General features: G+C 39.4%; 1 protein-coding gene across 1 annotated transcript; it reads left to right on the top strand.

Moving 5' to 3' along the window:
• Positions 1-2,459: 2,459 nt before the first annotated feature.
• On the top strand, positions 2,460-25,196 carry idh1 (isocitrate dehydrogenase (NADP(+)) 1). The gene is made up of 9 exons (XM_036571753.1): positions 2,460-2,591; positions 4,549-4,679; positions 14,763-15,054; positions 19,246-19,351; positions 21,131-21,308; positions 22,007-22,158; positions 22,492-22,632; positions 24,064-24,226; positions 24,465-25,196. Exons 2-9 carry the CDS (start codon positions 4,558-4,560, stop codon positions 24,556-24,558), a joined length of 1,248 nt encoding a protein of 415 aa, XP_036427646.1. The 5' UTR covers positions 2,460-2,591; positions 4,549-4,557; the 3' UTR covers positions 24,559-25,196.
• Positions 25,197-25,446: the final 250 nt, after the last annotated feature.

The following is a 25,446-nucleotide window of genomic DNA, read 5'->3' as shown; positions in this document are numbered from 1 at the left end:
TATTAATCTCAGTGTTACTGAGCTCTGCTAAAGCCTGAGTAGACCGATTTTTGGCAAGCTCATCAGTTCAACTCTATCATTGGCTCAGTATTGTCTCATTAATATATTCAATTAGTTCATCAGTCATCTGGCCTAGTTAGTGATTATGAATGAATAAGAGCAAATAGAAAATATCAGAGCTCTGCTAATTACCAGGTGTTAATAAACTGTTTTTAAAAAATGCTCACTAACAATTAGAGAAATCTAGATATTTAGATTCCTGTCCATCAGGGCTTCACCTCCAACCCCCATATTACACATCCTGCTCAAGATTTCTGAAGATGATCAGTAAATGAATCAAGCAGAGATAAGCTCTGTACAGTGGTCGCTCTTCAGGAGCATGCATTGTGACCACTGTGTCACATCCATTTATGACAGGATTTCCCAACCTTGGTCATCTACAATAAGGAAACAGTTAAAAGATTAATACATTAAATCACGCAGCTCTCAGCAGTGGGTTTATAGGAATTGAGGAATTGCATTGTTGTGCCCCTGTCCAGCACATCATAGGGTTTTATCTGTTCTAACAGGCCTAACTCAACTCATCATCTTATTAACAAGCCTTGCTGAATGAAGTAGGGATTGGGAAATGTATGGAATTTATATTGGAAACACTGGCATATGGAACTGGGAATTGAATGAAACCAGGATTTGGAAACATGGGCATATGAAATTGGGAATTAAGTGGAACCGAGATTTGGGAACACGGGCACATGAAATTGGGAGTTGAATGGAACTGGGATTTGGTAACGCTTGATGCTCGAATTGAGGAACGCTTATGTAAGGATTTGGGATTTGGAAGCACTAGTGTTGGAGTGGGAACACGGGTATATGGAATTGGGAAACAGGATCATACGGCCTTAGGAAGTGTACGGAGCCCCGCTGGTGACCTCCTGCATAAATAAAAATAATGAGTGGCCTTGACTTAGAAAAGTGGGATTGAGATGATTAAGTCGTGGCCACGACTTACTAAAGCGTGGGAACGAGATCCTAATGTGTGGCCACAACTTAGTAGGCCGTGATCTTGTTCCCACGCCTTACAAAGTCATGGCCACGCATTAGGATCTCGTTCCCACGCGTTAATAATATTTTTATTTATACAGGATGTCATCACCAGGGCTCCGAGAAGTGTATGGAATTGGTAGTAGGGAAAAAAGGGTGTTGCAATCGGGAAACCCTGGCAGATGGAATTGGCTGTGAGGAAAAACTGAAGTACAAAATTGCTATTGAGAATCAGTGGTGTGTGGAATTGTGCAGATACAGTGAGCCAATCAAATTTACAAACTTTTTTTCCATTTTACTGTTAGTTTATCATATCCTATATTCATATCCAGTACACCTTCACTGTGGAACACAGCGCTGATGAACAGCGTGTCAGCCTAAAAGAGAAACTGTGGTAATAGCGCTCGTTTGATTGCGTAATCAATGCAAATGGTCGTTGTTACGAGATCATTCTGGACCACTTGGTACAAGTTCAACCCGATTTACAGCCTCATTCATTCAGGATTCGCTAAAAATAGCAAGTGAGTTTTTAGCTGTGCACATTCTGTTGTTTTTCCGGTTTGATTGATTGCGTTTAAATGATCGTAAGTGTTGTGAAACAGCTACATCTGTCGTCCAGGAGTGGAATTACACCAGCTGCTGCGGCTGAAGGCTTCACGGGTCTGATGCGCTCTGATTGGTAAGATTAGAGGTGTAGCAGGAGGTCGATAGCCAAACCAGCCGTTTCCTCGAATCAGATTTTCTGTCGCTTCTCTTTACAGAGGGATTGATGCACCACTTTCACCTGTTTAGGTTCGTGTAGCTTCCTTCAGTATGTCAATGGGGCTGAATTCAGACTGAAAAAATAATTAAAATTGCATTAATTTGTTAATAAATTAATAAATGCTAAGGTGAACACAGTAGAATAATAATTCGTCATATTAATTAAACATAATGCATCTAAAAATAATGAATGAACACATTTTTAAACAAAGAAATTGGCCATTTAAGTATTGATAAATCTAATTAATTAATTAGTACATTTTGTGAAGTTATTAATTATGTCTCTACTAGATTTTTTTTGTCAATATCACAAACGATGTTTTAAAACGGGAAAAAAATCCTACATATGGCCCCTTGTGACTCGGGGGCCCCAAGCGATTTCTTACACACCTAATATAAACGGCTACTTGGCTGTTGTTTGATATATAACCTTGTATGTGTAAGAATATTAATATCTCTTACATAATTATTTAAATGCCCAAAGGCTTATTTCAAAGTAGTACTGTGTGATCTATCTGCGCATGCGCGTTTTGTACTCGGCTGCTGTGTGTGTGTGCTCTTCATTGGCCCCCTTAGTTTTCCGTATTGTCTCTGATTGGTTGAAGAGTCATCAGTCGGACCGCCCCGTCCAATCATGTGCTTGGCAGAGAGCAGGTCCCGCCCCTGACCCTGCCCCCAGGCCCAGTGGTATCAGATCCTGAGCCGAAGTGGGCTGTGTTGACGGTACTGTAGCGGCCAGACTGAGGAGGGTTTGACCTACGACTGGACTTTGAGAGATACAGTAACAGGTAGGCCGTGTAAGAAAAGGAGTTATTGTTATTAAAAATGAATTTTAATGTGAGAACGATAAGCTGTAGCTCTAAGTTAGCCTGACAAGCTACCGGTCAGCTAACCGGATAAATGGAAATGTCTGTTTTCACTAATTTCAGTCGTGAAAATCGGTGTTGAAGGGGAAAATAAACGCAATGAAATGCTGACCAGAAGCGGTTTGGTGCTGTTATCACTTTCACACAGAAATCAATTATATATTTGCCAGCTCGTATTTACAATTTTCCGTTCCACCTTAAATGCTGCAGGAATTACTGTGCTCTTTCACGAAGATTGAATGGAGCTGCTGCGCCATTTAAGGTGGAACGGAAAGATCGAACAAGAAGCTGGTGAATAAGTGAATAAGTAATTGTCTACTGCCGTTACATTGACCGTCATTGACAGTGACATTAGCTGGATCACCTTATCGTAATTCGTGTGCACGATAAGATATCGGTAGTTGTAGATGCGACCTTTATCCCACATACCGGCTCATTGAAACGGCTGATTTTGGCCGGTTGTGTAACTTTTATCTCCTCCCCAATCTTCTCAATGATCTCGTGGTTGGTGAGATCTGTAGTAGCTACCATTCAGTATGTACAGAGGTGGCTTTATGTCTCTATATGGGTGTTAAAGGGGAACTCCACCGATTTCTCAAATTTTATACACAAGTTACTCTTTGAGATGCAAACAAAGCCATGCTGGCTGTTTTGGTGTGAAATGGTGCATTACAGAGAAACTTACCGACTCACATATCTTTACAGTGGTGGCGATAGGAACCAGGGGTCGCGATGTTTACGATGTAAATATGTTCAAAACAACCACTAAACCTACATGAGTTTTAAATGTAATGTTGATAATAGTAATATAGTGTTAAATCCAAAGCCATGCATCGCATGCACCTCTCTGTGTTCTATGTATTAACAAATACATTTTAGACTGAAAAATGATAACAAAACTGTCATAAAATAATGGCGTCAGGCAGCATATTTGTATCAGTTTTGTTTAATAGCTCACTGTGAGGGAGCTTTTAGAGGTGGACGTCTGGTTCCTATCACCACCACTGTGAACTCCAGAACGGAGTATTTCACACCAAACCGCTCTGAATGACTTTGCTTACTTCTCAAGCAGTAAATTATGACAAAATTTGAAAAAAATGATGGAATTCTCCTTTAAAGGGGAGCAAAACTAAACATTTCTGCATAATTTAGTCTTTTAAGTATAAACAAAGTCATTCAGAGTGGTTTGATGTGAAATTGATCATTGTAGATAAACTTAAAGACTCTGATTTCTTTACAGTGGTGGTGATAGGAACCAGGGGTCACAATGTCTAGAACACAAGTATAGCCGGTTTATTTAGCATCCAAAATGACCAGTGAAGCTAAACGTGAGTTTGACAGTGATAATTGTAGAATGGTGCTAAATTTAAAAGCAAGATACATTTGCATTGGAGGCTATTTTACTTCAGAATGCGTCGATTTAAAAAATATATATATGTTTTAGGCCAAACCATTATTGCAAAACTATCATAAAGCAACGTCTCAGACATCAGGTAATGTGCTGTTGAATGTAATAACTTTCTGTGAGGGAGCTTTTAGAGGTGGACGTCTGGTTCCTATCACCACCACTGTGAACAACTGTTACTCTGTCAGTTTCTCTAGAACGGAGCGTTTCACACCAAACCACTCTGAATGACTTTATATACATCTTAGCCATTTAATTATACAGTCTCACTGCTGTAGTAGTTTAGCAGCCTCTGTGAGTCTCACCACACTAACCTGTTGTACCACCTCAGCTTTCCTCAAGTACGCCTTCAGCTAAGTGGCAAACAATGCTGACTCACAGGTCCTGCAGCCTCTCCCTGAGAGCATTTCATTCATTTTACAACCGACACTGACTCGCATGTGCTTCTGTGTTTGACCGCTGAAAATCCTCCAGGTTTCCAAAATGTCCCAGAAGATCAAGGCTGGATCTGTTGTGGAGATGCAGGGAGACGAGATGACCAGAGTCATCTGGGAGCTTATTAAAGAGAAGCTCATCTTCCCTTACCTGGAGTTAGACCTGCACAGGTGGGTGTTGCGCGCTCACAGCAGGACAGCAGTTCTACCGTTATCATGCATTTTCATCTAATTTCCCTGTTGACTTAATAAGGTTTGAGGATGTTATTCAGGTTTAACTCGACACAGACGGGTGACCGATTATATCCCACATTCTTCTCCTTTTTATGACCCCTCTTTATTCTTTAGAACTCAACTTGTATTGGTTACTGTGCCTGTAAGACTGATTGGCTGCCTTGTATTCATTACTTAATACAGTCAGCACCATGTCTTCAGTGTGAATGGACTGGGCTAAACAGCTGTAAGTAGAGTAGGCAGAAACATGGAAATGTGCTGATCTTTGTGACATCACAAATCCAGACAGGCCTAGGTTCCATGTATTGGCTTGGGGAATGAATGATACATTTTGGAAAGCTTTTACAGTGTTTACGTGCAACATCAAAGCCTGTAATTTCTAAAAAAAAAAGGAGAAAGTGTGGTTTTCCATGATATGGGCCCTTTAATCTTGGCCAGCCGGACAACACTGTTCATTACCCCCCCAGCTGATTGGCCTCAGTCCAGTCTGAAACATTCCTTATAACATCAGGGTGGAAGGGCAGGACCCAACTGCTGTAGCCTGATAAGGAGGATGTACATAAATGACATCACAAAAACAAGGAAGTCAAAACAGGCTGTTTTAGTTTCCATGTATGGTCTGTTTGAAACTTTAACAGTGTTTACATAAAACTACATTACATTAAAGTCCTTTTTTGTCAAAAAATTAAAGGATCTTCAGTTTTGCATCATATGGGCCCTTTAACTTGACTCAACTTGGGTAGGTTGCTCTTTAAAGCATTGCTAAATAATGTTTTACAGTAAAATGACTTGACCAGGCAGAGGCGTGTTAAGTATTGCTGCACATGGGGCAGGTCTGTCTAATCTTTGATAGAAATGATTCATCTTGGGGGCCTTTGAGAGAACGTCATAGTCAAGTGTTCAAGTGTTATTTCACAATATTACTGTAATTTTGCGCTCACTGTTAATTATTGTGAAGACTTTATTCATTTCCAACTTCACTGGATGTAACTTTTCACACTGAAGTGATGTTCAGGAAAACATGTGGTTCATACAGAATGCATGGCTTGAATGGCTGTACAGGTTAAGTACAAACTGCATTGCCAGCTTCAGTTTATTCAGCTTTTTTAAAGGGCTCATATCATAAAACTGTTTATTCCTTGCTTATTTGTAATAAGATGTGGATGTAGAGCATCCTGAGCCTCGCTCATTCCCGCTGAGGTTATACTCAGTGTTTCAGCTCGGACTGCTGTTTAAATGAGGGCAGCCAGTCAGAACACAGCTCATTTACATATCAGTATTAAAGGTGCAGTAACAAAAATGGCTTGTTGATAGGGGGGAAGAGAGATGCTAATGTAAAAATGAATTATTGACCCACACAAACATCACAGGTGGAAAAAATAAAATACGGGAAAAATGTAGGATATGGGCCCTTTAATGCTCTCTCTAACTATAACTAATAGAAATCCTGCTGAGCAGCTAAAAAGCATGTAGGATACACTTTCTGAAGTTGACCTGAACTTGAATTGCCAAACGGACTGCCAGTGTTATCAGGCTGATAAGCGCATTGATCGGATGGCAGCGTGCAGGATGTTGTCACTTTAAAGGGTGCGAGCTAATGCCTGTGCTTTATTCTGCCCGAACCTCATTCGCTGGACCTTTGGACCCTTGGAGTGGATAATGACACTGTGCACCGTTACTGTGACATGGAGCATCCAATTAACATCCGTACTATGACCTTGTTTACGCTCATTTCTCAAATAAAGACACGTTGGACCTAATTATGTACTAAAAATCTGCCATAATATTTCCCAAGAATAAAATGTTCTATTGTCTAACTCTTTTTTATCATGTTGTGCCAGCAGTGTGGCTGTGTGAGCTGTTTGACTGGTGCAAGTGGGCTTTAAAGAGCCCATATCCTACATTTTTCTTATATTTTAATTTTTTTCATGAGGTCCAGGTTCATGTTTATGTGTTTTTATATAATAATTCATTTTTGCATGACCTCTTTGTCACTAAGAGTTAAACAGGCTGTTTTTTTTGTGACTGTGTCTTTAAGAGTGTTGCATGTAAATGAGCTCTGTTCTGATTGGCTGCTCTGAGCCTCATTCAAAAAGCAATCCAATCCAAACAATCCTTATAACCTCAGTGTGAATGAGCGGAGCTAAACTGCTGTAGTCTGAATGGGTCTATTTACACCAGCTGTATCCATATGTAAAAGTGTTCTGTTTTTTGTGACGTCACAAAAACATCAAATTCACAACAGGCTGTTTTTTTTTTTTGGATTATTTTTCATATATAGAAATTTGAGTAAATGGTATAATTGTAAACTCTAAATCATAAACTTATCAGCTCAAAAAACAACAAAAAAACAAGGAAAATTAGTTTCTTCATGATATGAGCCCTTTAATCTTGGCCAGTTACACCCTGTCCCTGTGGTACTATTAAAATGGGCAGTTAAAAGTGTTACAGATGTTGATTTTTGTGCACATTCTGAGTTAAAGTGCCCATCTTATATATATTAATAATCTACTTATGACATTTTGTGCTGGTTTAAATACCAAATAAAGTCATTACTCATTTGTACACAACCATTTTCCAACCTCTCTTTATCCTTTAGAAGAAAACAGACTGTTTTTGAGACTCACTTATGTAAATGAGCTCTGTTCTGATTGGCTGTGCCTCATTCAAAAGCAGTCCAAATATATATATATATATAGAATGTGTTGCTTTTTATGATATCAGAAAGTAGTGAGCAGTACTTTAAGTGTTTGCATACTACATAAAGCTCTGACTTAGCAAAAAATGTGAAAAAATGAAGTTTCCCCTGATATGGGCCCTTTAATGGTATGCATTCTTCATAGTGCTAGGTGGGATTTTATCATCGCTGCCTTTTGAAAACACCACATCTTTCACATAGTGAACATTTATGATGAATAGACCAATAGAAATGGTCCAGAATGGCTCTATGTATTTGTATTGTAATATTCACACTTTATGTATGTGTATTATGGTATTATGTATATGAATGAAAGGAAATCAGGATAAGTGGGCAGATGGACAGGCTAATACCCTCATTTGGCACTTTTATCCTCTGTCCTTATATTTAACTCGCATGTTCTTTGTAAACACTGCTTACCTTTGCACAGGCTTACAGCAACAGGTGCAGTAATTCTAGTAGCTACACCTACTTAAATGATTGCTGTTGTAATCAAGTTTCATCACTGTTGTTGCTGTTGCTCTGTAAAGCTCTGTGCTTCACTCCTCGGAGGGGCGGGGGAAGTGGGAAGGGAACTGGGTGAAAGGTGACGGCCGGTTCAGCACAATAGACTGAGCTAGAAGCTAACAAGGAAGTTACAAGCGATGCAGGAAAAAGCAAACTGACTGACAAACGGTAGCACTTTTACTGACACTGTCACAGTAAACAGATCTCACTGTATCTGCTATGAGATCATATTGTTCTTTTCGATCTCCTCTGAATGTGCGAGTCATTCAGAAGATGTGTTTATCAGTTCAGGCATGCATGAGGAGCAGATTAGGGCTCTTTTGTTCAGTCTTGGTCTCAAATCCTTAAAGAAATACTCAGCTTAATCTCTCTGTGCTGCTTCGGTAGAATGCAGTTCATTATAGAGGTGACGCGATACCACTTCTACTTATCTGATGCCGATACCGATATTGAAATCTAGAGTCTCGGTTGATACAGATGCCTTTTTTTTTCGAACAACCAAGGTTTAAGCACTTCACTTAAATCCTTATCCTTGTGTCTTTTGTTTTATCTTTTTTATGTATTAAAAACAGCCATAATTCTTTTTTTAAACCCCTCAGCAACTTGTTTTTATCCCTTAGAATTAAATCGGCTGTTCTGATTTATTTATATACAGGGTGTCCGAAAAAAATGGGCATCATTTGAGATGTGAATATCTGAGTAACTGCATGTCCTGGCAAACGAAATGAAATAGGCTTCATGTTGAACAATACAAGATTTATTTATCAAAATTTGAACAAGAAATTCCAAGTGATGTGGATTTTATAACTGATTTCACAGCTTCACAAATGTAATATCTTCCGATACTGGTGGTCGTCCAGATCCCTTTGTCCTGCACAGACAGCCTTCCTCTTTTAATTTTTTGTGGCATGTCCGAATCTGCTTTCCAGTTGGTGCATTTTTATTGAATTTTCTCGAAAATGCTCGCTGCACACTCCTGTTTGACTGTGTTTGAGCATATTTAACACACAAAATGCCTTTTCAGTTCTAGTGAGCGCCATTCTTCAACCTGAAAAACAAACATTTAAAATTAAACTTTGAGAACTAAAATTTGAGATCATTTGAGGGAGAATTGGCTGTTATTAGACTACGAAATGATGTCACTTTTTTTGGGACACCCTGTGTGTGTGTATATATATATATATATATATATATATATATATATATATATATATATATATATATATATGTATGTATAATTACTGATGTTGGAACAAAACCTTGTATCTCCATTTTTGACGATTTTTGGTTTTTGACATAATTTGAAAATACCTGTTATCCTTTACATTGTGTGTAAATTTCATAATGAATGGTCTAAAAGAAACGGCCCAAAATGAATTGGGGGTAAAAAAGTCTGGTTCCATTGACGTACACATTGTCACAGGTATCTGGAGCCATGCTGACTGCAGTGCATCCCACAGCTGCTGGAGGGTGCTTGGGGGAAGATCCATAGAGCGAACACGACGATCAAGGTGGTCCCACAGATGCTCAATTGGGTTCAAGTCTGGGGAATTAGGGGGCCAGGGTAGTACTTGGAAGTCTTGGTCATGCTTTTGGTCGGACATTTCTAGCTGTGTGACGTGTCGCATTGTCTTGCAAGCCCATCCGCCCCAGGGAAGACAATCAGCACGTATAGGTTTACGAGATCTGCAAGGATGGATTCATACCCAGATCGGTTGAGAGTGCCTTCCACATGGATGAGTGGGCCCAGAGAATGCCACAAAACATTCCCCAGACCTTAACGCTGCCACCACCAGCTTGTGGACACAAAGTGGTCATAATAATGTGACTCGACTTTGTGTATATATTATATACACACACTTTACTTTTCATGAAAATCAATGGAACCAGACTTCTTTCCCGCAAGTAATTTTGGGGCATATATATATATATAGAGAGAGAGAGAGAGAGAGAGATGGTGATATTTGCTCAGTAGAGTCACAAATCAGTCTCATTTCAACTATGTTTTCATAATAATTCATAAAGAAGTACATTACTCATACGTCCTAAAGCAAGCTCCACCAATCAGAGACATCGCTGTTACCGTGGAAATTCAAACTGTGTGGTTGGGCATCATTAAAAGCAAAGTGGCGTCTGTCAGCGAGTGCACTTTCACTGTCAGATAGGCTGTGTTTACTCAGGGACTCGGAGGAGAAGGGAGCTCGGAGGGCTGAAATCAGCTGAGTGGTGGAGTTCAGTTTGTGGGGGTAGCCGGTCATTTTTTTTTTTTGAGTTAGCATGAAAGACATCACGTACAGCTGTGGAGGCTTTTGTGAACAATTATTGACATGAACTCCACACAGATCATGTCATACGCCACACAGCAAATCTCTTCCACCCTGACCCAACAGTAGGCTCCCAAGGTCTGAGCACAGATAACAAGCGTTAAACTCTTAAACTTTCTCCACCCTTTCAGTAATTAGATTTGTACTTTGGAGCCACTTCAGTGGGTTAAATAAGGAGAAAGGCCATATCTGGATTAATATAATTCTCATAGAGGTTCACTGTACCATGACTGACACTTGATAGAAATACTAAAATGGATATTGTCGCCTCACAGCAAGAAGGGTCTGGGTTCGATTCCCCGGCCGGGTGACCAGGGTCCTTTCTGTGTGGGGTTTACATGTTTTCCCCATGTCTTTGTTGGTTTCCTCCCACAGTCCAAAGACATGCAGTCAGGCCAGTTGAAGATACTAAACTGCCCCTGTGTGTGTTTGTGTGATTGTGTATGTCTGTGTGTCTGCCCTGTGATGGACTGGCGACCTGTCCAGGGTGTTTCCTGCCTTCCGCACAGGGAGCGCTGGGATTCCAGCACCCTGCGTGACCCAAGAGGAAAAACGGCTTAGAAAATAGAAAAATATTCACAAAAACACTAAAGAGAAAACACACAATTGCAGAAGTTGGTGAAAAGAGTGGAAATGATTTGTTAAAACCATTCGCAGTGCTTTGTGGGATATGTAGTTAATTCTGACATCAAACACATTAAATACACAGTCTTGTATTTTTGCCTTTTTGTTCATTTTTGAGAACTTTTTTTTGCTTCAGTTTTATTGTTGTAACGTCATGATTTATTTTGCTGACTGGTTCAGCTGAGTGATTGAAACTCTTTTATATAGGGAATTTCCAAAATGTCTGGAGAAAATGAATAGAATTTTATTAAAAAAAAAATAAAAATAACAGACTTCGAGAATAAAGTTGTATTTTCTAGATTAAAATCATAATATTTTATAGTATTAAAGTCGTAGAATTAAGAAATTAAAGTGGCATCATTACCAGGAAAAGTCGCAGTATTATTGCCAAAGGGTTTGCAAAAGGAAAGTAGCAACTTCCTCATGTTAAAATGAGGTAAAGTTATACTTTCATATCAGTCTCACCCATAAAGAAATACTCAGTCTCCCTGTCTCTCCTGGCTCATCAGCACCAGAGTCTTATTTGTATAAGAAACATGGCTATCAGTGGCTACATCTCTGTGCCATTCGAAGAGGGCATGTAGTTTCACAGACACTGAGAATGGTAACCAAAATGATCGATCCCGAAGGAGTGGAACTCCGGCGCGCTCGCCGTCTTCATCCTCTCCAGTAAAGCAACCGAGGCTCCAACGCATGATAGCAGCCCCCCTACAATTAGCCCACTTTATCCTCCAAATATCATGAGTTTATTCTTGCAACTTTATGACTTTATTATCGAAACATCACAACTTTACTCTTGAAATATTACAATTTTATCCTAAAAAATACGACTTTATTCTCGCAATATTGCAATTTTATTCTAAAAAAACTACTTTATTCTCTAAATATTGTGATTTTATTCTAAAAAAAGGCTTTTTTCTTGAAATATTGCGATTTTATTCTCGAAAAAAAATGTATTCTCGAAACGTTGCACTTTTATTCTAAAAAAATTACAACTTTATTCTAAAAAAATACGACTTTATTCTTGAAATATTATACTTTTCCTCAAAATATTACGACTTTATTATAGAAATATTACATTTTTATTTTAAAAAATACAACTTCATACTCGAATTAACATGAGTTATTCTTGTAACTACGGTTCTTCTTATCTTCTTATTGAAAAATTATGACATTATTCTTGAAATATTACAATTTTATTCTAAAAAAAAACGACTTTATTCTTGAAATATTGCAATTTTATTAAAAAAAATATGATTTTATCCTCTAAATATTGACAGTTTATTCTTGTAACTTTATGCCTTTATTATCGAAATATTACGACTTCATTTTTTTCATATTTTTTTTAACAGTGGCCCTAAAACACCGTTATGCTATCGTGCTTCATTCGAATAGCAGTCCAGACTATAACTGCCCTTATTTCTTCAACATATATGGGAGCTAAACTGCTGTAAGTTTAAGAGACTGCTAAATGTAAATACAGTGGTTTGTGTGGCATCACAAAAATGAACCGATTATTTTGAAAATGTACCGATGTTTTCGTGCTACATCAAACCCTGTCATTTCAAAAAAGTGAGGAAATTCAGTCGTCGGTGATATCGGCCCTTTAATATGTCATCTGTCATGGTATGTAGCGTTCTATAGCGCAGGATTTCATCGCTCAGCCTCATCAGTTTGAAAGAATCCACAATTTTGTATCCTTTCTTCTCTCATGTTGTATCTTTGCTATAGTGGCTCAAAACACGTACATAATAGAAGTCAATGGGCAGCTGCTTCAGTCTGTCTGTTATTGTCTGAATATGTCACACCGCAGTGTAGAAGCATCGCATCAGTGGTGTCGTTGTAGAAACATGCTGTTAAATGTGGTAGATGCTCGTTTTTCGGTTGTTTTCCCTACATATTCTGAAATACGCCTGCAGCACTGCACCAGTGCATTACTTATGATCCCTCTGCCAGTATATTTCATTCAGGATTTAAAACCTTCTCGCAGGGCACAGAGTTAGTAATATATGTGTAGGCCCTGCTGCGTTTTAGAGGCCTTATTTCTTTCCGAGGCTGTTTTATTATCCGAGTGCGGAGAAGCTGGGTGTACAGGGCTGTTTGGTCTCAGTTCATTTGGAACAGAATGTCTTTGTGCTGTGCTGCTGCAGTGCGAGCGGCGGTCTCCCAGCGGCCTCGTTCGCTAAGAGCCGTGCTCAACATGTGAGGTGTTTTGCCTGCAGCAACGAAGTTGGTGTGATTTACAGCAGCACATCTGTGGAAATAAGGGCTGATAATGATGTTAATGTGATGAGTATTTCCACAGTTTTAACACTGAGGAATAAATGTTTATATACTAACTGTTTTCTTCATACGGAGAGTTTAGGGTGAGCTTTATGTAATAAGAAGAGTAGAGTGAGCTTTTTATAATAGGGAGAGTTTAGTGCTCAAGTTATGTATTATTTTTATTGCCTGTATTTCATTACTGTGTGAGTAATTTTAAATTTGTACCAAAATAATGAACTGCAGACTTCATGATGCATTGAATCATTTCATGAAGAATCAGGTAAAATTGTGGTGAAATCTGAGCTTTCATGATTCACCGAATTGTTTCTTAAAGAATCCCAATCGAATCTAATCAAACTGAGAGTTTCAGAATCAGTGATGCATTTAATCATTTCCTAAAGAATCAGTTTTGAACTGACTCAGATTGTGGTGAAATCTTTTTCACCACAATCTTATATTTTCTAAGAAATATAATCAATTGGATTTAATAATTTCCTAGAGAATCATAATAGAATCAAATCAAATTCTGGCGAAATTTTAGATTTTATGATGCATCGAATCATTTCATGAAGAATCATAACAGAATCAGTTAAAATTGTTGTGAAATTTGAGCGTTCATGACTCACTGAATCATATCTTAAAGAATCGTAATAGAATCAAATCAAATTGTAGTGAAATGTCAGTTTTGACGATTCATTGAATTGTTTCTTAAAGAGTCATAGTCTAATCAAATGGAGAATTTGAGAATCAGTGATGCATTTTATGATTTCCTAACGAATCAATTTTAAATTGAGTCAAATTGTGGTGAAATTTGAGATTTTATGTTACATTGAATCTTTTTCTAAGAAATGTAATCAATTGCATTGAATTGTTGACTAGAGAATCATAATAGAATCAAATCATATTGTGGTGACATTTGAGGTTTTATCGCTCATTGAATTGTTTCTTAAAGAATCATAAATAAATCAAATTCTTGTGAATTTGAATATTTTTTTAAAGAACCTTTATCAAATCAAGTTGTGATGAAATCTGAGCCTTCATGATGTACTGAGTCATTTTCTAAAGAATCATATTCAAATCAAATTGTGGTGAAATTCAAGATTTCATGATGCAGTGAATTGTTTCTTAAAAAATCATGAAGTAATCCAATTGTGGTGAAATTTGAGATTCAATGATGCATCGAATCGTTTCCTAAAGAATTGTTAAATTAGAAATTGTATATATGTGGAATCGTTTCCTAAAGAATCATAATAGAATCAAATCAAATTGTAGTGAAACGAGTTTCCCGATTCATTGAATCATTTCTTAAAGAATCATAATCTAATCAAACTGAGAATCTGAGAATCATGATGCATTTAATCATTTCCTAAAGAATCAGTTTTAAATTGTGTTAAATTGTGGTGAAATCTGAGATTCAGTGATTCATTGAATCCTTTCCTAACAAATTGTGAAATTTGAAATTTGATATGTTGAATCGTTTCCTAAAGAATCATAATCAAGCCAAATTGTTATAAAACTTCAAGTTTTGTGATTCACTGAATCACATATGAAACGAATTGTTTTGCTGTCGGTCATTTATGTTCCTGCTGTTTGTGTGTGCAGCTACGACCTAGGCATGGAGAACCGTGACGCCACTGAGGACAGGGTGACAGTGGAGGCCGCGGAGGCCGTGCGGCGCTACAACGTGGGCATCAAGTGTGCCACCATCACGCCGGACGAGAAGCGCGTGGAGGAGTTCAAGCTGAAGCAGATGTGGCGCTCGCCCAACGGAACCATCCGGAACATCCTGGGCGGAACCGTGTTCAGAGAGGCCATCATCTGCAAAAACATCCCGCGCGTGGTGCCCGGCTGGGTGAAACCCATCATCATCGGCAGACACGCCCACGGAGACCAGGTGAGCCATGTCGCCGCTACTGACCCCACGCTAGAGACAGATTCCTGACCCAACATTCACAACACGTCAACATCAGAAGGCAATTATGGACAATTATGGCATTTTGTTTTACTTACAACTGTCAACTATTGATTAAAGAGCCCATATCATAGATTTTTGAGGTCCACAGATAACATTTGTGTGCATTAATGGACCAAAAATAGGCAGTTCTCCAAACTCTCTTTACCTCTTTAGCCCTTTATACAGTCATATGCACAAGTTTGGGCTTTCCTGGTCAAATAACACGTTTGGCTGATTTTGTAAGTGACCATAAGTGAACACATCCTCTACAGAGAACACACTACTGCACATTTTAACCCATAATTACTGTTTATTTGCTGTATTTAAAGTTATGGCACATTTTATTTATGTTAAACTATGTTAAAATAAATAAATAAGTAAATAAATAGAAATTATGCATTAAAATTTGCAGGAAAAAAAATCCCATATTTAAGTATGTTCACTGTAGAGGATGTTCACTTATTATCACTTAAAAAAATCAAGCTCTGTTCTGATTGGCTGCCCTGAATTGTGCCTCATTCAAAAAGAAGTACAACATTCAGTATGGATGGGCGGGGCTGAATGCATATGTGAAAAAACAGTGGATTGAAAAAGGCCTGTTTTTGTACTTTTCGTATATAGACGGTTGAGAGGGCGATACATTTTAAAGCTCTGAAGTTACTATAATGAAAGTCTTTTATTTCAAAGAAGTGTTGAAATTTGAGTTTTTTTCATAATATGGGCCCTTTAAGGCTGCCAGGACTAACTACAATAACATAGCAACTGTTTTCTTGCTAATGCTAAAGCCTGGTGCTCTCAAGGACACAGAATGTAAAGGTGTAACAATGAAAAAAAAAACCAAGTTAGTTTTGGGTTTAATATTTATTATTGTTTAAAACATTATATGAATTAATATATTAATGTATAAAATATGTTCAAATAATTTTGTTAAAATATACCTTAAAATAATATTTATTTATTATAAGAATTACAAAATATAATATATAATTTTTAACAATTCTAAAAATAATTTTATGTTTAAATAATGTATATTTAAATATTAAAATATTTTTACAACATATTACATACTTAAAATAAATATTTTACTTTATATTTTAATGCATTAATATATTATTTAATATGTTTTGAATAGTAATATGAAGCTCTGAAGTTCCTACGTTGAAAGTCTTTTATTTCAAAGAAGGGTTGAGTAATAAAATGTAAATTATAATGCTAATTATAAATAAGTAATTTTTAAATAAAATGTAAAAATTCAGGATATATTACAGTAGTAGGGTTAACAGTAAAGCTAATGAACGTACTCTTGTTTTATTTCAAAACACAATTCTGCTTTTTTCTCTTTCTTTCTCTCTTTTTTTTGTATTTTACTACATTCTTGTTTTACAGCATAGATGCAGTTCATTTGAAATAGTACAACAGGGGTTATCACCAGGCCACGCTATGTTGACATCCTCACTGATATTTATGAAATATTCTGTTAGGTAATTTAAGGCCGAGCGATCGATGATCCACTCAGTGCCTCCTCTTGAAAATAAACCTAATAGATCATTTAAAAAGGGGGTGAAATGAATTAGTTGTATGGGCAGATGGGCAAAGTTTAGTCAGGTACGCTGAGGTGCCCTTTGGACGGATGTAGCTTTCATCACACAGTGCACATCTCACACGGTGCTCCTCTTAAACAGGTCCTGAGAAGGATTTGTCTCGTACCTGAGTCGCCAGCCTGGGTGCCAGACTGTTAATAGTACACTCAATCCCACAGTCTGGAACCGATCCACTCAGGGCGAACCTAGCGGTGCGCTGTATAACAGCAGGGCGGTATGTTATTTACAGACTCTGACTGTTTACAGTGGTGGTGATGGGAACCAGAGGTCACGATGTCTAATAAATATTTGATTTACTATCCCAAACCACCAGTGAACCTACACATCTACACTACACTACATGTTAAAAAATATGTTTTGGGCAAAAAGCTGATCTCAAAACTATAATAAAACGACGTCTCGGGCATCAGGCAGTGAATTCATAACCATTTCATGTAATAACTGTCTGTGAGGGAGCTTTTAGAGGTGGACGTCTGGTTCCTATCACCACCACTGTGAACAATTCTGACTCTAAGTTTCTCTAGAACAGAGCGTTTCACACCAAACCACTCTGAACGACTCTGTTTACACCTTAACAGTTGAATTCGTCAACAGTACGCAGAGTCATATTCAGACTTTGTAGAGCTGCTTGCTTTACTGACATGGAATTTGTGGATTTGTAGCTGTGCCAACATGCAGTCTCATGCAGACTATCCTAGTTGTGCTGTAAAATATGTACTGAATTGAGTAAAAATATGCATTAAGTACTAAGCATATTTGATTAACAGTACAATTTTCATTCATTGTTATTTGCTTCTCAATACTGTTTAGTTTTATTCTCTTATTCTCCAGGGTATATTTTGTTTTTTCAGTCTGAATTTACGTTCCCAAATCATAAGGCAAATTATTCAGTAACTGCATGAAATAAATGTAAATTTTTATTTATTTATTTATTTTTAAAAAAGCTCCCCTAAAATGAACAGAACATGTGTTTTATGATCACACATATTGCTATATGCTTACAATTTACTGCTGAAAGCCAAAAATCTTAGACGCTCTTTGTATTTTTTTATAAAAATAATTTTTACAGAGCAGATCACTGAAGAGACGCCATCTGTTTATAGTTCATAGCCCAGATTTGTGGAAAAATGGGTCGACTTTCAGTAGAAAAAAAAATTGTGAGTTCAGCTTCTTTTATTATAAGGGTTTAAAATTACATCACCCATCTGTTTGACTGGAAAGAAGACAGTTACAGCTCTCATACGACCCCCACCTTTAGAATGAAGCTTATAAAATATGAAAGTCATGAAGTAAAGAATATGACGAAGTGCGTTTTGGAACCACCGGTGGTTCCAAGGAGTTTAATGTATAGTGGCCCTAATTTTTAATGGCTCTAATTTTTAATGACATTAACCCCCAACAAAGCTGCAAGCAAACACATTATTAAGAATATACTTCACACTTTCCATAGCACTGTCAGCTGCATTCTGAATGAGTGCATTTGCAGTGCATCCAACAATAAAGGCAGCCTGGAGCATCTTTTATACAGTAATGGGAAACACAGTAGGTCACAGAGAGCTCCTGTTCCACATGCTGATCCATTTTACTGTGACCAACATGGACATGCATGCTTATCAACTACCCTGGAGAAGATCTGAATCAGTTAAAGGGGACATTAATCGCCGGTATTGTAATGACCACGTATAACAATCAGTCTTTGGTTATCATTGGTTAATCTAAATACTTCTGTCCAATGACAGGCTGCTTTCTTTTTCCTTTTCTCTGTATTCAAGATTTTATATTAATTGTAAAACCTTATTCTTTGTGTATTCGTTCATATGTTATTGTTTTGCTATCTGGTGTCGACCAGAGGAGGCTGGGATCTCCTTTTGAGTCTTCCTCTTGCTCTTAGGGAGCTTTTCCATGCTACTGACCCCATTGTCTTGCTCACTGGGGTTTGGACCCAGATGTTCTGTAAAGCTGCTTTGTGACAACAGCTGTTGTAAAAAGCGCTATATAAAATAAACTTGGACTTGATTTGACTGGACTATCCTGACCGCTAGCCATAATGTTAAAGAAATAATTCAGAAGAATTAGCCAGCTGGAGAAAAACATTGGAACTATACCTTCAATATGCATCATCCGAATGGGTTTTTCGTAGTCATTAAACCAAGGAATTCCACTAAAGACTACTGCAAAACCGCTGTAGGAGGCGAGTCAGCATGTTTACAGGTGTAGCGATGGTAACATTTTGCATTTTGGCCAGTAGCAAAAACACCAAAAATGGTTTGAGGCTCTAAAGTTTAATAGAACCCCAGTTAGAAAAGCTCTAGATCACTCCAGACTCCTTGTTATAAATTCTGAAACAGTACTTCAACCATAAAGTGCTGTTAGGGACAGCAGTTATGACTTAATTCAGCCACTAGATGTCACCCTTGTCCTGTTTTACCTCTGACTTGCGCTGACTGTATTCGGCCACTAGATGTCACTCTTTCTCTATGAGACAGCTCCTATGTGAAGCTTAACGTTTCTACCTTTTCTCCGGTTTCAGTACAAGGCCACAGACTTTGTTGTTCCTGGCCCCGGACGAGTGGAGATGACCTACACGCCCAAGGATGGAGGGGAGCCTCTCAAGTTTGTCGTCCACGATTTCGAAGGTAAAGAAAGAAACAGTAGCGTTTGACCCGAGATGCCCGCTAATTTGGCCTTGGATCAAAACAGTGGAAGCATTGTTTTTTTATTTGTTGTTGTTCGGTTATTCATCCTGTCCTGTCATGGTGCCTCCAAGTAACCCACGGCACAGAATGAGCTGATCATGACTCGGTAGCATGACACCATGCAACCAGCCTGGTGCCTGTGCTAGTGTTGCATGTTTACCTTGTCAATATTGCAGTATATGACCCTCTGTCCACAAGGATGGATTGTCTTTTGTGCAAGTGCGCCCCACCCCTCTGTGAGCAAATACCGAGCTGATTAAATAGCAATTTTTTGCTCAGGTTTTGACTGGCACCTGTAGAGTCCAGGAACAGAGTGATGCAAGTGAAACCTGTTGCTTTTTTGTTGGAATGGTTAATGGTTAAGCACGGTAGCAGACTAACCTTTGGCTTTTCTGATGCCCTGTCCGTGCCGACTGCATGAACAAATGCATGGGGTCAGTTAGGGTACACATGATCACTGATAGGATTGAGGTGAAGTATACTTAGTTTCGGTGAGCACCGGGGATGGAATTCCACTGATTTGCCCAATTTTCTGCATAACTAAGCTGTTAAGATGGACACAAAGTCATTCCGAGTGGTTTAATGTGAAATGTAATACTAGAGAAACAAACCAAGTCAGATTTGTTCACAGTGGTGGTGATAGGAACCAGGCGTCTGAGGAGTTTAATGCCTCTAAAAGCTCCCTCACAGAAAGTTATTACATGGAATGGTTTTGAATACTCTGACTCGTTCCTTGTTTTTAATGGCGGAGGGGTACATCCAGGGTGATGTGAGGCAAAATAGTCCCCAAAGAAGACTTTCTTCAGATTATGACTATTTTACAGTCATTGACATTACATATAAAAGCTCAGAAGACTTGTGTAGGCGTAACATTATGACCACCTCCTTGTTTCTACGCTCATTGTCCATTTTATCAGCTCCACTTACTATATAGGTGCACTTTGTAGTTCTACAGTTACAGACTGTAGTCCATCTGTTTCTCTGCATACTTTGTTAGCCTCCTTTCACCCTGTTCTTCAGTGGTCAGGACCCCCATGGACCCTCACAGAGCAGGTACTATTTGGGTGGTGGATCATTCTCAGCACTGCAGTAACACTGATGTCGTGGTGGTGTGTTAGTGTGTGTTGCGCTGGTCTGAGTCTGTAAGTTTCTCTACAATTAACTACTGTGGTGAAGAGCTGCCACTGCTGTTTTCTGTTTCTAACAACCTGCTGATTAAGCTGCTGCTCATATTTAATCAGTTTTTTTCCGAAGAAATTGGCCCCACCCGTTGAAAATCAGAACGTGATTGGTTTATTCCACTGTAATTATGGGTTAATCTAATGCGGTAGCCCCTTTTTTCAGCTCTCGAAGTTCTAACCAATAGGAGAGCTCACTTGGCTACATCTACATAGATACTAAGGAGAAAAAAAAAAAACTATTTTGGTCAGTTTTCTGCTGGGTGTTTCAAAAAATGTAACCCTTTTGTTTTTCCCCATCCTGAGCTTAACTGTGAAACCAGAGTTGTGCTGTAATACTGGCCGAGTTTGAATCCAAGCGTGAGACTACTGAATATAAATGAACTAAAAATTACAGACATGCATTTTTTAGTTCTCAGAAATCATGGGGCCTTCTGTGAAGTCCTAGAAGGCTCTGAGGGCTTCCCTCTGCCAGACCCTAATTACAGTGGTCCTGACCACAGTAACTCTAACCTTACCCACCTGCTATGTTTGTATGCAGGCACCGGTGGTGTCGCGCTGGGCATGTACAACACGGACAAGTCCATCCGCGACTTCGCTCACAGCTCCTTCCAGATGGCGCTGTCCAAAGGCTGGCCTCTGTTCCTCAGCACCAAAAACACCATCCTCAAGAAGTACGACGGCCGCTTCAAGGACATCTTTCAGGAGATCTACGAGAAGTGAGTACCATGTAAAAGAAAAAAACGACTTCTAAACCCGTTTACAACACAGCAATAACATGACTACAAGAAACAAGACATTCTTGTTAATTTTGCCTACATTCTGTTGGCATTTTAATAAGCAGAAACACTAAAGGAAAGGGGAATTCCACCAAGTTTTCAAAATTTCTGCATAATTCAATCGTTGAGGTGTAAACAAAGTCATTCAGGTATGAAATTGTTCATTGTAGAGAAATTTACTCAGATTTCTTTACAGTGGTGGTGATAGGAACCAGGGGTCACAATATCTACAGCACAAATATAGACATTTTATTTACTTTCCAAAACAGGTCAAGGTACATGTGTTGTATGAGCTTTTATATGTAAAGTTGATGATGGTAAAATAGTGGTCTAAAGTAAGTCTAAAAAAAAATTTGGGGGGGGGGGACTATTTGGTCTTAAAACATCCTGAATGTACCTCGCTGGATAAAAAAGGGAGCTTTTAGAGGCAGATGTCTGGTTCCTATCACCTCCATTGTGAAGAGCACCAACACTAAGTTTCTCTAGAATGGAGCATTTCACGTCAAACCACTCTGAATGACCTTACATCTTCACCTTTTAATTATGCAGAAATTTTGAAAAATCGATGGACTTCCCCTTTTAGACTTTTCACAGTACTATACGTGAGGAAAAAACAACTAGACTGTGTGTGTTTTCAGGGAATACAAGGCTCAGTTCGAAGCTAAGAACATCTACTATGAGCACAGACTGATTGATGACATGGTGGCCCAGGCCATGAAGTCAGAGGGAGGATTCATCTGGGCCTGCAAGAACTACGATGGAGACGTCCAGTCCGACTCTGTGGCTCAGGGTGAGACTGAACACACATATACAAACACACTGCCGGCTTATTAGGTCCACCTACCTTACAGGTGCCACTCATTGGCCATTTTATAAGAAACACCTACCATATAGGTGCACTTTGTCGGTTACAGACTTCAGCCCATTTGTTGCTGCATAGTTTATCAGCCCCCTTCTACCCTGTCCAGCGATGGAAAGGGGCCACCATAGGACCACCACTAATACTATAAAGATGAGCTGTAGTGTCTAATTGTAACTGTACCAACAAGGTATGTTTGTCTACAGTTAGAGGCCTTTTCAGTATATTTCAGTATAAGACTGACTCCTGTATCCCTGTACTCAGGTTATGGCTCTTTGGGTATGATGACCAGTGTGCTGATCTGTCCTGATGGACGTACGGTAGAAGCCGAGGCTGCCCACGGCACGGTCACACGTCACTACCGCCAACACCAGCAGGGCAAGGAGACCTCCACCAACCCCATCGGTGAGTCACACAGACAAGCACTTAAATACACCGTGAAATGATGGCAACAACAACTTGATGGAGGTCATAAAATATCACATGCAATTGGAGTAGTGCCCAAAAATGACACCCATCTACCCAAACACCTATCCAACCATCCACCCATCTGTTCATCATTCTAACCCCTCTGCCCATCATTCTACCCATCTACCCAAGCACCTATCCAACCATCCACCCATCTGTTCATCATTCTAACCCCTCTGCCCATCATTCTACCCATCTACCCAAGCACCTATCCAACCATCCACCCATCTGTTCATCATTCTAACCCCTCTGCCCATTATTCTACCCATCTTCCCACTCACCCATGCATCATTCTAACCCCTCTGCCCATCATTCTACCCATCTACCTAAATACCCATCCATCCATCCATCCATCCATCCATCCACCTACTCACCCATGAATCATTCTAACCCATCTACCCATCATTTTACCCATCTACCCAAATACCTATCCATCCATCCATCCATCCATCCATCCATCCATCCATCCATCCATCCACCCACCCACGCACCCACTCACCCATGCATCATTCTAACCCATCTACCCATAATTCTATCCATCTATCCATCTGCCTATCCATCCATCCATCCATCCACCCACTCACCCATGCATCATTCTAACCCATCTACCCATCATTTTACCCATCTACCCAAATACCTATCCATCCATAAACCCACCCACCCCCACATCTATCCATCAGTCCCTTCAGTCTCTTGGTCATCCATTCCCAAGTACCTATTCATCCATCCACTCACTCATTTAACCATCCATCCATCCATCTACCCAAACACCCATCCCTAACCAATCTATTTAAGCCCTTATCCAACCATCCACCCACTCATCCATCTACCGTCAATTCCATCAGTCACCTCATCCATCGCCAAGCACCCATCTACCCAACCACTCATCCCTCATGATCCATCTACCCAATCATCCATCCAACCATCCACCCAACCATCCACCCACCCAGCCAGACATCCAACCATCTACCCAAGCACCCAGCCAGACATCCACCCACCGATTCATCAGTCCATCCATCCATCCATCCACCCAAGCGCCCGTCCAACCATCCATCCATATACCCACCTCCCATGTCTCATATTTCACCACCACTTTTTACATCCTTTTAGATGTTCCTTTTATTATAACACAGATAAAATCTCTTAAGGTTTTTTTTTAAATCTCTTAATGCATATCTGTATCTGAAACAATATGACTGTTAATATAATTGAAACCAATTGTTCCAAATCTTTAAACAATTATTCTACACTTTTGCACTGTAATCCACTCAATACATTGTAACAAATAGGACATGCTAGCTGACTGAGACTGTGTCCAGGTTATGCACACAGTAACTCACATACACATGTCTGTGGGCTCCTCCTCAGCCTCCATCTTTGCCTGGACGCGGGGGCTGCTGCACCGGGCTGAGCTGGATAAGAACAACGAGCTGCGCGTGTTTGCAGAGGCGCTGGAGGCCGTCTGCATCGAGACCATCGAGGCAGGCTTCATGACCAAGGACCTGGCCATCTGCATCAAGGGCCTGGCCAAGTAAGTCTCAAACAGCCACTGGACCACTCTGGGCGCTGCTGACCACTGAGGTTCAATTCAGAATACATTTACATAGATTAATATTACGTATTTATGGATTTAAAGGTACATTCTGTGACTTTAGAACCACCACATGGTGGCTCATGAATGAAGCTGTAAGTCTGGCAGAGTGAAATGCAGCATGTTCTGTCTCTGTGGAGAAATCTGACGTGTCTCTCTCTCTGGTATCTGACTCCAGTGTGCAGCGTCCGGACTACCTGAACACCTTCGAGTTCCTCGACAAGCTGGCGGAAAATCTGAGCATCAAGCTGTCGAAGCAGCCCAAACTGTGAAGCCGTCCTTCATACTTGACTCAGCACACCCACGCCACAAACTCCCACACTCAGATTTCAAACCCTTGTCCAGTGCCAATCCACAGGCAATGGTCACCCTCCTCGCCTGGTCCGGCTGTTGACCAAAATCAGGGAGGACTGTACCACTACAACCAGACCAGGGGTGCGCTTTCAGGTGGAATAACTGTGAAAGTGCCTTTGTTAAAGGGTTGGGGGGTGGTATACACACACAGTGCTAACCCTTTTCACAGTTCTAGCTTCACCATGGAAACCATGTTGTTACTACATTCATATCCGAAGCATCAAGTTCAATCCCAGACCATGTTTTAATATTGCAGCATTAATTTTGCACTAGCACTACCCCAATAGTGAAGTTATATGTTTTATGTCAGTTCCGGTCAGTCTGCGTCAGGGTACTTGAACACGTTGCCTTATATGTCTGTGTGTGACGTCATCGCATCCTTAATGTCGCTCCTACAAAGACCCGTCCAGTGAATAGTGAGACTATTACTATTTTCTCTTTCTCATACTTTTAAGTACATCAGGCATTTACATTTACATTTACAGACATTTTCAAAAGCTGGTATAAGTCTTCATGTCGCCATGTATATTCTGCTAATAAAAAAGTGGGACCATGATTTCTGTCTTTTGTCTGATTCAAAAAAAAAAAAAAGTCGGTAAACGATTTTGCATCAATCCTGCGTTTGTCATTGATTTTTTGGGGGTCCATCAATTATGTTTGTATGGTTTTATATACAAAAACAGTAATTCATTTTTACATGGCCATTTTCCAGCCTCTCTTTACTCCTTAGATATCAACAGGCCCTTTTGCTAAAGGGGCACTCCACCTTAAAACATAAGCTCAATATGTTAGTTGTGGCGTTATGC

Source organism: Colossoma macropomum, unplaced genomic scaffold, assembly GCF_904425465.1.
Source record: "Colossoma macropomum unplaced genomic scaffold, Colossoma_macropomum, whole genome shotgun sequence".
Classification (NCBI taxonomy): domain Eukaryota; kingdom Metazoa; phylum Chordata; class Actinopteri; order Characiformes; family Serrasalmidae; genus Colossoma; species Colossoma macropomum.
The sequence above is the reverse complement of the archived record's forward strand: the minus strand, read 5'-3'. Positions and strand labels throughout refer to the sequence as shown.

What these genes read in the sequence shown, in the direction of transcription:
- idh1 (XM_036571753.1), top strand. Translation starts at nt 4,558, where the DNA reads ATGTCCCAGAAGATCAAGGCTGGATCTGTTGTGGAGATGCAGGGAGAC. An exon ending in TGTCGTCCACGATTTCGAAG is followed by an intron (nt 19,352 to 21,130) that starts GTAAAGAAAGAA and finishes GTTTGTATGCAG; the next exon opens with GCACCGGTGGTGTCGCGCTG. An exon ending in GTCCGACTCTGTGGCTCAGG is followed by an intron (nt 22,159 to 22,491) that starts GTGAGACTGAAC and finishes CCCTGTACTCAG; the next exon opens with GTTATGGCTCTTTGGGTATG.